At 36.4% G+C, this 13,272-nt stretch overlaps 1 protein-coding gene across 5 annotated transcripts in view; it reads right to left on the bottom strand.

The window, feature by feature from the left end:
• The window catches only part of METAP1D (methionyl aminopeptidase type 1D, mitochondrial), a 44,665-nt gene that overhangs the window by 18,734 nt on the left and 12,659 nt on the right, over positions 1-13,272 (bottom strand). The window contains exons 1-3 of one of the 5 annotated variants that reach the window (XM_057379136.1): positions 8,129-8,422; positions 2,784-2,944; positions 135-284 (exon numbers count right to left, since the gene is read on the bottom strand). In XM_057379136.1, coding sequence (XP_057235119.1) covers positions 135-284; positions 2,784-2,944; positions 8,129-8,192 — 375 coding nt within the window. In that variant the 5' untranslated portion in view covers positions 8,193-8,422. Of the gene's footprint in view, positions 1-134; positions 285-2,783; positions 2,945-8,128; positions 8,423-13,272 lie in introns of those variants that run through there. The other 4 variants (XM_057379135.1, XM_057379137.1, XM_057379133.1 and 1 more) reach the window with 4 other exon arrangements.

The raw sequence follows: 13,272 nt of genomic DNA, 5'->3' as shown, positions 1-13,272 counted from the left end.
CTTCAGGATCGAATTTAAAGTTGGATGCATATTATAGGAAAGTTAAAAGAAAAAAAAAAAACGTAGGAACAAAACCGAAGTAAGTGAAAGCATAAAAGACATCTAAGCTGTTATGGGACTTCTGTAATTGTTACCTTTAAGCCCTTTCCAGCCAGAAGCAGGACATGACGGGCCAACTGACAAGCTTGACGAAGCCCTTGAATCTGATCTTCACTCTTAATTTCTATGTCGTCTCCCCAGTCTGGTACAATGCCTGTCGTCACATAGTCTGGCTTCTTTATGTGCTTGGAGAAAAAGGATTGAAAATAAAGATCAGAAAACTGAGCATGACAATGGGATCACTTTCTCAGATTTTGCCTCCTGCTTCATGGCAGCTTGCCCTTTCTGTCGTAGTATCGACCTTCCTAAGCCATCAGGGCAAACCCTCAAGGCTGCCTCAGTATTTCTTCCACTGCCCTTTTGAACTTAACATTGCCTGTTACTACTGACTTCCACAGTCTGTTAGCCTTCCAGTGCTGAAACCCCAGATACTGCAGCTGACTTCCAGCACAGACAGTCTCAAGTTATGAAACTGTGAGAAAGACTTCAAAACTTTTCATTTTCTTTTGCAAAGAGGGACATTTTCTACAAAAGGCATCTAAAAACTGGAAGCGATGGGACAAACACACAGAATTTGTCTCAAATTAAAACTGATCAAATCCTTTGTTTCCCATCCAGACAAAACTCCTATTGAGAAATCCAYGAGATTGCTTTTTGACCAAGAATCTTAGGATTTAACTTCTTTTAATTTAAAAGCTTTTACATACTAATCTAGTTCACATGCTGTGCCCAAATTTGTCCATGTACAACATTACACAAGGGTATCCCAATCTGCTAGATCAAGGGAAATGTAATAAATTTCCCTTTATATATTTTTTTTTCACACAAGAACTTCACAGCTGTCATAGGAGGTGAAATTTCCTATCTGATCTTTTTAAAACCACAACAATTCCATGAAATTTATAAACATGAAAGCTAATAAGAACAGTAATGTCTTGCACAGAGATGGAAATGCACTTTCTCTCASAGGATCCTGGGCTATTTCACTGGCTGCAGAAGAATCCCTTTGCCCTTGACAGCCAGGCTGATTTTCTCCCATGCTGGCCACAGGGTGAGTTTTGCCCTGACTTCACAAAATACAGAGTCAAGCTGGCATGCAGAAAAAAATTAGGCACTTAGGCTGTACGCACGCAACACGACTATACAACAATAGAGTGTAGAAGTAACAAAGATGGGGCAACTAATGAGCTCTATAGGGACTTTAAACAGGAAAATCCTACAGGTATTTCATGTCTAATCTGATAAAAAGTGAAACTATCTTTAGTGAACTTTACGTTAAGACCATTTCAGATTCCCATTTCTTTCAAATTAATGCCGTATCAACCTTAAGAATGTACTATTGCTGTAGTTTGTGCCTTGACTTAAAAAACCCGAAACAATGTCTTTTGCTGGATTAGCAACTCCATACACCATCACCCTCACTTTCCCCTTGGAGGGCACTTACGCATTAACTGAGACATGACCCTACTGACCTCTATGAACTGTTAAGGGAGAAGCCCAAAGCAGTGTACATACAAATGTCCATGTGGATAGTTTCACACCAACATCTTAACACTGTATTGTTTCAATGTGATTTCTGTCATATTCTGAATAAAAGTAATAGCTTTGCCCTCAAGTTTTCAGAGCTCATAGACTGATTTTTAGACAGTCTGAGAACTCTGATCTGGGAAGACAACTTCTCATTATGACAAMGTATTTTTCCCTCTTTTATCCTAAAAGAAGCATCTAAATACAGAAAATAAAGTTTGTAAATGCTATGGTTTTTAAGCTTCTGAAAATATATAGAGCGTGTAACCCTAAGTTATCCTGCACACAGAGCTTCCACAGTCTCCTAGGGCTAAAAGCTCTACAATCAACATTCTTACCTACTTTCCTATCTAACAACATTTTAGTATTTCTGGCCAACAGAAATACCTTATATTTGGCATAAGAAAGCTATACTAAAATGAAAAGCAAAATTGTAAAAAGTGCTACTACACATCCTTGAAGCACTGTTTAGAAAGGGTCCTTTGGTTTCTTTTGGCTAGAGGAAAGATGCTAAACAGTTAATCTGTATGCTGCAATTAAACAGGGGAAAAAAAAGAAAGGGAAAAAATGGAAACCAGAAGTGGAGCACATGTTAAATTTGCATTTGCATGAAAAGTCCCTTTTAGGTCTAAAGTAAACAAAAATAAAAATATATGTTGCAAGGAAAAAGAACACTCAGGAGCAAAAAAACCATGCACATTAAAAAGTGCAGTGGGGTTGCAGGACAGCTACYGGCAGGTATTGCATGTTCCCTTCGTGACACAACCAAATAATAAAACCATCAGCAAAATATAAATGTTTTTATAATTAGCTTGCTAGGGATTTATACAGAAGGGGACTCAGATGATCAAGAAGGATGCCTACTGACTTCTGGTACTGAGTGCAACTGTTCCAAACAAGAGTTTGGACTCAGAATTGTTGACAGGTAATTACAGTACTCACATTTATACCACTATAAATTAACAAGTTCTGSGTTTGAACTCCCTCATAATTAGATACATTGCAGTTGAATATCAGCACTCCTATTTCAAATACCAGACCAAGCAACAGGACAGTGATCCAACCCCCAGCTGCTGGACAACAAATAAACTTGATCATGACTGCAGTCAAACTCTATACTGACTGAAGAACAGGTTAGRTAACAGAAATTGCAGTACCTTAGGAACTTGGTGAGCTGGAGAAACCATGGCTGGCCAAACTATACTATAAGCAGTATTTCTTTGTCCCTGAAAGAAGCATCTTTGCTGATTGCTTGAGTGCCTGTGCAGGTAGTCACGATTGCAYAAAGAAAAGATTATGTGGCAGCCAGTCACAGAACCTGTTAACAGATAAATTAAAAATGGTTAACATTTTTTCCTACTTCCACATTACAAAATGGAAAGTATGCAAAAAGAAGGGCATCATGTAAAACAAAGCACAGAACTCAAGTAATTGCCAAGGGCAGTTCAAATCTTGTACTGTTTAAGAAAGAGCAGTAAGAACGAGAAGAAATGAGAACAAAAACTTTCCCAAACAATACTTCAAAGCTTTGTAAAATACCAGATCTCTCTTGGTCTGAAGCATTAAGAAGCAGTGTGGGTAAATTCCCCACAGTTTATAGACAGAAGTGATGCTCTAACTGGTCGCTGCTTGGAGCAATTTGCACGGCTAGAGTCTGCACTGYTCAAGGCTTGGCAAAGCAGTTAATAAAGGACAATAGCAAGAAAAGAGAAGACAAAAAATAAAATTTAATGTTATTTCAGACAATATTTTTCAGCTGTATTTTTTCAGAATTCGTCACAGATTTGAGCATAACAAAGGTAACATTGCTCTTTGTCTCGCTGCTCAAGACATAAATAACGGGATTCATTTTGTTCATTTGCAACAGAACAAACTTCAGGAGATAKTTTTATTCTTAGCCAAAAGTAAGTGAAGGGATTAAAATTTGTAATTTATTTGGAGTATTTGAATCAGATTTCCATTTAATTCATGTGGGAATTTGAGATGAAAGTTTCATAGCTCAAACTTAGTTGTCAAGCAATGACACACTTTGCCCCTGCAAAAAAGAAAAAAAAAGAATAAAAGAAAAAAGAGGGGGAAAGGGCATTGAAGCCCATAGGTTCTCAGAGCCATCAAAACCAAAATAATGCACCACAAAACACAATGCTAGCATCAAAACCGGGACATTCAAAAGGATTACTGACACTGCCTAATTACATTACAATTACACACAGTGTGTATTTCCACTASTCAAATGTTCTACAATCTAAACATGGGGTTTTTTTTCTGAAACTTAAGTTTAACATAATAGTTGATCTGCTTCTGAAAAATGTCATTATGTATACAAACACAAGAGCAATCTTGTGGCAAGTAATCCAGATGAATAATTATTCTCCAGTAAAAAGTTTTTGTTTAAACAGAAGTAACTAAATATTTTTATGTTTAGTTACATAAATTAAGAAATTAATCTACTGCATATTTTGTAACTATGTAATTTTTTTTCAGAAGAGTTTTTTTATATCTTGCATGTTTTTATTCTATTGTACTTTCCTTCTTCTCCTCTGGATACATTTATCACTTTCAGATACAGGAATTACGCTTCCACATGTGCAATCTTTCCCACACAGCCCTTCTACAGTATTCCATGACATACAGGAGATTTGAGTTTTGCAGCCCCAAATCCATAAGTGTTTGGACTGTATTAGAAGTGTTAGAAGCGTTCCTGACTGTCTCTTTGCATACTGGTCACTGCTATATTTAGGTACCAATATCTAAAAGGTTAAAACCTAGGTGTAGGAACTTTTACTCCAACAAATTTTTACTGKTTTTTTTGGTTGGGGTTTGTTTTTAATTGTTGATAGTAACAAAGTGGAGCTGAAGAGTGAGGTTCACCTCAAGCTCTCAGTGCAACCTAAGTACCACAATGGAAGCTGCTTGCTTCAAAACAGAAGGAAGTGTCTCCAAGGAAGTGGAGCTGCCCAGTTAACAGAGGGCTGGATTGGTTTGGTAGCCTATTAATTAGAATTTAAACAGCAGACTTATAATCTGCTTTCCTAGAGCCTCCTTCACAAGAAAAGAAATAATTGTCCAATTAACATAAAAAAAAAACAAAAAAAAAAAAAAAAAAAAAAAAAAAAAAAAAAAGAGGGTCACCCAACCTGCAACTGCAAGAATGTCCAAAGAACATAAAGCATCCCACAAACTCCCTGGCTGGTTTGCACTCATTTCTGGAATTTGGAAGCACAAAATCTGCTGAGGCAGCAACTTTTGGGCCATTGGAAGTAGCGATCACCCTGACAGCACAAGGCAYGTTGCCTCTTTTACAAAGTGCAGTGGAAGTACCTTGGTCATACCACAGCTAAAGACACTATAAATATATTGAAATCAAACACTCACTGATGTKGTCAGCTAAAGTCCACATGGACATCAATAAGTGAACACGCATTTTAAACACTCTCCTTGATGCCCAGCATGTTCCCTAGGCATCTTGTCTATTGTGTCACAGTTTAATTGGGGAAGAATAGGTGCAAATGTCCTTGTCAATTATTCCAAATACACACCCCCAGATACTCACTCTTAAATACATTAAACCATATTCACGGGTGCATGTCTACTGACGAGCCCACATTCAGAAGGGGTACCTTTTTATTTGGAATAAAATTTTTACCTCTATTCTCCCTAAGATACACTGCAAGTGTTGTCACAAAATAACAGGATAATAAGGTACTGTAGCCTGCTGTTATTCTACTAACTACTCATTATAAACCAGATGCATACAAAAATATCTACTACTTGAACAGATGAAATGAGACAAGCAAATAAGTATCACCATACTAAAACATATGACAAGAATTATAAACACAGGACAACTAAACCTTTATTTGAAATGTAAAAAATTATAARAGAAAACATTCTCCTACAAAGTAAAAATAAAATTAAATAAAAYGGCATTAAAATATAATGAAGTTACTGGTTTATAATGAAAATCTGGACTCCATCCACACACTTCCTTCCTTAAGAAGGCCTTCTAATGCCTCCACAGCTCCTTTTATTTTTTAAGCTCCCATATTCCCAGCTAATTTGATATAGCAACATCATCAATCACCTGAGACAGGAACAACTGTCTAGATTCTCCAAGTCTGGCTCAGAAATTCCCTCCACCCCACCCCTTACACCCATCAAAGCTTTTCTCAATGCCTTTATGTRCTTCTGCAACACTGAAGCTCAAGCACATCCTTTTTGTTAAGCTTTCTGCGTATTTTAATTACTGTAAGACTGTTCATAAACTTGGCATTTATACATCTTCCAGCAGAAACTGCAGCCACTGACTGGAGAGCGTGGTGTGTGAAGCTGGRTAGGCTGGTAACAGCCCAGCACGGCCAGGATGCAAAGTTGACCCTTTATGTGTTCATTCTGTACCGCAACGGCAAAGCTACGTCACCTGCCACGAGCAATAGAGTATTTACTATCAGCTGCACTAAGGAGAATTATGAGCAGCATTACCAAATCACATCAGCAGCTCSGATGCACCAAGCACAGAAAATTACTGACAACTGCTCCGCTGAGCCGCCAGTGAATCCCACTGTGCAATCCGAGCACATGCACGTCCTGCCGGAGCCACTGGATTCCTCAGCACACCTTCCAGACCTTCATTTGGATTAATAATATAAATATGCACTGTGAGCTCTTGTGAATTATTGGATGAATTTATCTTGTCTGGAAATTCCTTTTTTTTTCCTTTTAAATGAGTCAGTCAGAGGGGCTTAATATGGCATACAAGAATTATGATGGGTGGGAGCATTTTTAAGTGACTGATTCTGCAGCACAGTGTGCCCTATATTTATTAGCCTTTTACTCTAGGGCTATTTTAATTGTTATCTCTTCATGCATGTTACACTATATAATGAAATGCTCCCATTTCACTCATAGAGTGGAGAGWTTTTTATGTGTATCTCTATTAATGACCCTTAATTAAGTTGATTTTAGTAATTTAAATGTGATTTTCCTCTGGTCAAGAAGTATTTTTAACGGGAGATGTTGAAAATGAACTCTCACATAAGCCCTTTTCTAATGCTTCTTGTTTAACTGTTACAGCAATTTATCAAGCTATGTTTTCAATGAATGAAATGTGGGGTAACTGTGAAAAAAACCTGCTCATTTATATGATTCATCAAATTTGATTGTTAGCAACGACTTGATTTCAATTTTCCAAGAAATTAACAAAAATATTACCAATGGATAAACTTCAYGACAATTCTGAGCTACAATAAATACAAGAGTACATCTTAAAAGAGACAAGAAACAAGTGAACATATTTTAAAATAATTTAGTCTCAGTATCAACAGAAGCAGAGTACCAAAATTGTTTAGGATTACAAGCATGAACATCCCAAACTATTTAGGAAATAAAATCAACTTGCTCTTGATAAAGTTAACAACATCAAAAGCATTGTTCTGACAACCCTTTTCAAAATATGTGATTTAATCTTCCTTTTTAAACTGGAAAAAGAATGACTGGAGATTTTCTTARTATATACTCATTCGGAGGTAAAACACTAGAGATCTTTCATTTTGCTTGTCACATAATTTTAACATTTTAGAATAATTTAGTTTCTTGTGCAAATATTCATTTTGYTGAAACTTCTGAGGAATACAGTTCAAAATGAGATATAAAAAATCACTAAGGGTAACAATATGTGGAATCCAGCCAATGCAACTAGGTAAGAATATACAGCTTTTTACTGCTAATTACCAAATGTTTCCATTTTTCAATCTGCAATAATGGCTGTGGTTTGAAAGATCTTTCCTTGTAACTGTAACTCTGTCTAATAAAACACTGACTTACACTGACTTTGTAATCCTTCTGTTGCAAAGGTATGTCCAAGCTTCAAAACTAGGATGGGAAAGATTAAAGGTTCTTTCCAGCTCTGTGTAACCTGTATAGTAGAAGAGCAGCTCACATTTCACATGCAATAACCTGTGCATTTGCTAAAAAAAAACCCAAAAAAAMACCACCAGGAAAAAACCTCCAAGAACAACATAGGGAAATGCCTGAGGCAGAAGTTGAAACTGATTGGGCAAAGTAGAAGGACAAGAGCCCTTGAAATTAAACAAAAGCAAATTCATTCTGTTGACAGATGTTGATTACATCAAAGCCACTAAAGAACTTTTTTTTGTTTCTCTTTTTTTYCCCCTTTTTTGCAACTAATACCTCCACTTTTCTGTACATTACTGATATAACTTATCTTAATCAACAWAATCCAACACATAATAATTCTCAAATTTGGTAAAAGTATATTGTAAGAAGGTCTCAACGACAGGCTTCTGCAAACAAGAGTGTATTCACATGGTCATGTCTGCATACCCGTGCTGGTCATGCCATCATCAGCCCCTTACTTCCAGGGGTTAACTGCTCTGGCAGCCAAATAAAATACAGAGAGCGCTGTGTAATTATGGAGACAGTCAAAGGGCAGACTCTATTTTGAAATCTATTTGCACAGACAAGGTCTTCCAATTTCGCTTACAGGAAACAAGCTGGTAAAGGGGGTCTCCTCCTCTCCAGATGCTTTCCACACRTTTTTCCCACATCAGGAAATCGTGGACATGGACACCATGCAGCACTGTTTCCTGGACTGCAGAACTATGTCATTACAAGGAGAAGAGCAACTCCGTGCTCGTGAGAAATATTTCCTCCTAATTGGATGTATTAGGGGAAAGAAAAACSCATAAGGACTACTGAAAATGTGACTAGCAGCAATTTGTAAACAGGACGCAGCCACAGCTGTCACGATGGTACTGGAAAAGAGAAAACAGAAATGAAAGGGTAAAAACACTCTGTTTTTAATAGCATGATTGGGGAAATGAAATATTCATCAGGACAGATGTGACTTCAGTTACAACAGCAACACATCGGTGAAAACCTCAACAACAGCATGCTTAGGACCCTACCCTGACAAACTGAAACACAGGCCAGTATCATGCAAACGTTATATTCTAACTGGGATTGTTTTATTTAATTATTTTACTTTCCCCAAAATGAACAACAGAATTTGTTTAGTTAATGAAGACAGTAACAGAACTTCTCGTTACTGCCCTAAGAGGCAATAAAGCAATACAATGGTCAAACAGCAACCAGATCCGAGGGAGAAGAGTCAGCCCCTCYGCAAACATAACCATGACTCCCCTCCATGTCACTGAAAAAAGTCAGTTTTGTCCCTCAGTTATGCTCCTTGCTAGTTACAATTCTGTCCTTACTTCATGCAGACTGGAACAGGGCAATTTGTTGGCTATATGCCAATACAAATGAGCTTGTAAATTTATAAACTATATGGAAACACATTCTTGTTTGGCTTTACTTACTGTGATTTAGTCTAGATCAACAGACTGAAATAATGAATCAGTGCCTTCTGGAGTAGTGCTGKGCTTCTAATTCATTATTCTGTCAAATTTAGGGCCAACAAAGTAGCTGTTCTACAAGTTGGTAAACTGGGAAACCACAGAGAATCAGAACCCCTTCTATTTACAGGAAGGATGACAGCCTAAGGGTACTTCATCCCAATAATAACAACATTCAAGTACYGGTGCCCAGGTCATGACAAGCCATGACCCTCCCCATAGCCCCTTCAGGAAGCTGGCTCAGTGCCACCTTTTATCAACTGACAGTGCAACTTTAACAAACAAGAAGAAAAAATTAGTATTATATCCTTAAAACCTCTTTTGACCAGTTGAGCAGTTCTGTATATCTATACACACACAGAGTCACACCAAAGCAGTATAAGAAATAAATCGAGTAAAATGCTGAACACTTTCCCCTTTTATTATAGGATTTTAAAAACTAYAGCTGGATTATATTCATTAATATACCAAAGGAAATGAATTGTCCACTCCAGAAAYTGGGATCAGGCTGTACAGACTTAACTTTGGGAACAGGGCATTGCAGTTCTCCAAYAGAGCCTTCCATCCTAGTGTTAGTTCTACTACATTTTCTCTCTCTGATAGAAAAACACAAAAGGAAAATAAAAAGACAGTGTTGTCTAAAGCAATATCACAGCAAAATGAGACAAGTCCAGCACAAAAGCTGGACAAAGCAATATTAAGGGTTTCAATCACAGTTACTATCAAGGGAATTTAGGCTCCAGATCACAGCATCTGGCAAGTTTCAACTTCTATGACTAGCAGGAAAAACATTCCTCTTATGTTACTGCATTCCTATATTGAGTAAATTAATTTATCATAAAGTGAATAAATTAGAATGAGAAACATATCTGTTCAGCTTTTCATATTCAAATACATTTTCCGAGCACTTTCTAGCTATCTTTAGATTTTTTTTAAAGATCAGAGAAACTACTTTTGCTTGAAAGATTTGTTATTTTATTTTTATTTTGAGTTTGCAGTGAAGTAACAACTATTGGAACTAGTTAGTTTAAAAAATAGCAATTGTTTGAGATTAAAAAAATAAGCTATTCAAATAGTCCTCACACAGAGCACAATACCAAATATTGTTGTTTACAGGCACCCACCCACAGCTCTAACATTCACTGAATCCTACTGGGTTAAAATCTTTTCAGGTGTTCTGTGAAACAACTGTTTTTCAACTGGCATTTTTATGTCCTTTACACATGCCTGATGCAATATTAAATGTTAAAAAAAAAACCTACTCTAACCTCTTAAATTCCCACCTGAAATGGAAAAAATACATTTGGAACACCGTAAGATAAACTTTGCATAGAAACCCTCTACAGTAGGCAAGCAACACTGCTCGTAGGAAATTTAGGAATGCTCCTGAACATTGCATCAGGATGTTTTGTGTGGCTTGACACATGGGAAGAGAATAGACAGTCAGTCTTTTTCCTGCAATAAATATTTTCGGTACACCTGCAGCTAAATCTCTAAGGACACAAGATGATTTCTGAATTATAGGTCAGACTTATCTCAAAATTAAGGAAGAAAGTGCATGTGGCTAGCAACTTTGGGATGAATATCTTAATAAAATAAGATTATATTTCTACTCATTTGATAAAATTGACAGCTAGCAATGTTTCCTGCCTTCTTGTGTTAAAAGTTGTTAAGTACTTGTATTGTCCTGTTTTCACACAAAAACAARTGATGCTAGGGCAGTAAACCTTTACTGAGGAAACACATATATGCCATTTGCTAGTGTGATGAGTCTAAGGTTGGGGAATTACCCAAAATTTGAAAGATTTCAAAATATATGAGCAGAGAGGTCTAAGAGTTTATAGCTTTTTTTTGCTAAACTGCTGTGGTGGTGGTAGAATAAGCTCTTATTTTTATTTCAAGAAAATGCTCTGCACAAGGAAGATGCTCTAATCAAGAGCTTGTTGCAGATAACTTGTAGCATCCTGATTAAAACATTTATTTTTAAACCTGTCAGTCATTACTATGTGCTATTAATGCTTAMCTTGGAATCTTATTCATAAATATGTGACATTTGGGTCACCAAATGAATTATAATGATAGAATTATGGATCAAATTTGGAAGAGTACAGTATTATGTTTGGGAAATATTTTAAATGTTTTTTAAAAACACCTTTCACTTATCTCCTTGCTTAACATTTACGAAGACCTCTTTTTAGCATAAAAATCCCTGTTTATCAAACAGTGATGCAGGAAGAAGTTGTTTACATTTTCAGAAGGAGCAACATACATCACTTATGACAAAAAAACCAAGCACTCCATATGAAATGCTCAATCACTGTCAATCATACACACTAAAATATACATAAACCAAAGCATGTGGTAWGAACTGTATTAGATTCGAACTGAACACAGAATTACAACTATAACAAACAAAACCCAGATAATTACTAGTGACTCACAGGCCGATTTACACATCTCACCAAACTGTTGGAAAGGTAGGTAACCATAGAAACCTGTCAGCCTAAATTCAGTACTCTAAAATTTGTATAWAGCTTAAAATTCTGACAATTCTGTTTCAATTTGATAAAATCAATATTTTTAAAGGCTTCAGTTTTTGCTTTGGTACTTAAATAAATGCTTAAAATTATTTCATCTCTTGGTTACTAATAATTTGCCTTTTACATTTGATTGTACCCAACTAAAAATTACAGTTTACTCTCAGAAAAATAAAATGGTAATATATTTTAATATTAAAAATTAATTTCTAACATTTCTTTAATCACTGAAATTAAATAACAATATAAAACAAACACTTCTGCACTTACTATTAAATGTTTTGCATATAGACTTTTTTAAGCTGCACACTAGCAGAAAAAAGAAATTACTCAAATTAACTGTTAAAGCTGAAATGCTAATAGCCTTTTCAACTTATAGTTCTTTTTCACTGACAATTGCAATTTGCATGGCTTAAAATTTAATAGTATCATTAGTATTAATGTCCTATATTTTACTTCATAATCTAAATGAGTAAAATATTATTTTTGTAGTTCACTGGCTCTTATACTTAGGYTGTAATGTTCAGTGTGTATTTCATTATGTAGATGAGCAATGGATGTTGTCTAACATGATTTAAATGGGTCAACAGTATTTTCCTATTCACATTAATCATCCAGACAGCCACACACACAAAAAAGCGCCTTGAAAACTAACCTAGGAAATCTCTTTTTATCACTGACTCTCCCCACTACTCCAAGAACAGCAAACACATGCTCCAGGAGACGGGAGGCTCGGGCAGTGGGAAGCCAAGGCTGGGCGCTGCTCCCCTCTGCTGCCGGCCCCGCTCCCTGGGCTGCCCGCGGCCCCGTGCCAAGAATGATTCTCGTCCTGCGAACTTCAATGGGACCTGTGTGTTGACAAACTGAGCAAATCTGAATCGGCAAAATTCATTCTTGGCACGGGGACACACAACTGTGCCGAATGCAAAGGCGCACTGCCCGCTCCGCTGCACTGGCAGCCAGCTTCTTCTGGCATAAATACATTTGTCAGAAAACTCCCACTAAAGTCAAAGGACACAGAATGAGGCCATTTATTGCCAATTGTTTATAAAACACGTGAAAATTAAGGGTTCTATTCTCAAGCCATGTAACTACCATCTATGGCCCAATTCATATATGGTATATTGCAAATAAAATGGCAATTTATAAATAACATAGCCCTTCTGCAGAAAGGGAAGCTGTTCTAATAAAYGCTAAAGGGAAAGAACATAAGTATAAAACAGGCAGAAAGTAACAGGATGATTGTATACCAAACTCAGACTTATTTATTAAATCATATATATTATTACGCAAAAAAAACAAAAACAAAAAAAAAAAAAAAACAAAACAAAAAAAAGATACCTCATTTCTGAACTATCTTCACCAGGTTATTCACTCACTTTGTTCAGTTTATTCGACTATTCCACTGTCTATTTCTCTAAGCTAGATAGAATAAGAAAGGAATCTTTATTATAAATTAGGTCACAAACTCCTTTTTCTAGACTGTCTTTTCTGCACAGACAGTAAAACTGTAAGATGAAATAAATGTTTTGCTTTCCACAAGGTGAAGATAACCTAACTTGCCAGCTAAACATGACAGGCACTTCTCCTGAGCACACTTACCTACTTTGTCTGCAAAACTGGGCAGTAATCTATGAAATTCTCTACGGGGCCATCCACTTAATCAATTACTAATTTGCAAACTAAACTCAGAACTTTTACATCCAGTCAATTACACACCAAGAATCCGGCAACAA

Source organism: Malurus melanocephalus, unplaced genomic scaffold (assembly GCF_030028575.1).
Source record: "Malurus melanocephalus ecotype Western Australia unplaced genomic scaffold, MMel_1.1 scaffold_390, whole genome shotgun sequence".
NCBI classification, from domain to species: domain Eukaryota; kingdom Metazoa; phylum Chordata; class Aves; order Passeriformes; family Maluridae; genus Malurus; species Malurus melanocephalus.
This window is presented reverse-complemented; position numbering and strand designations above follow the sequence as displayed.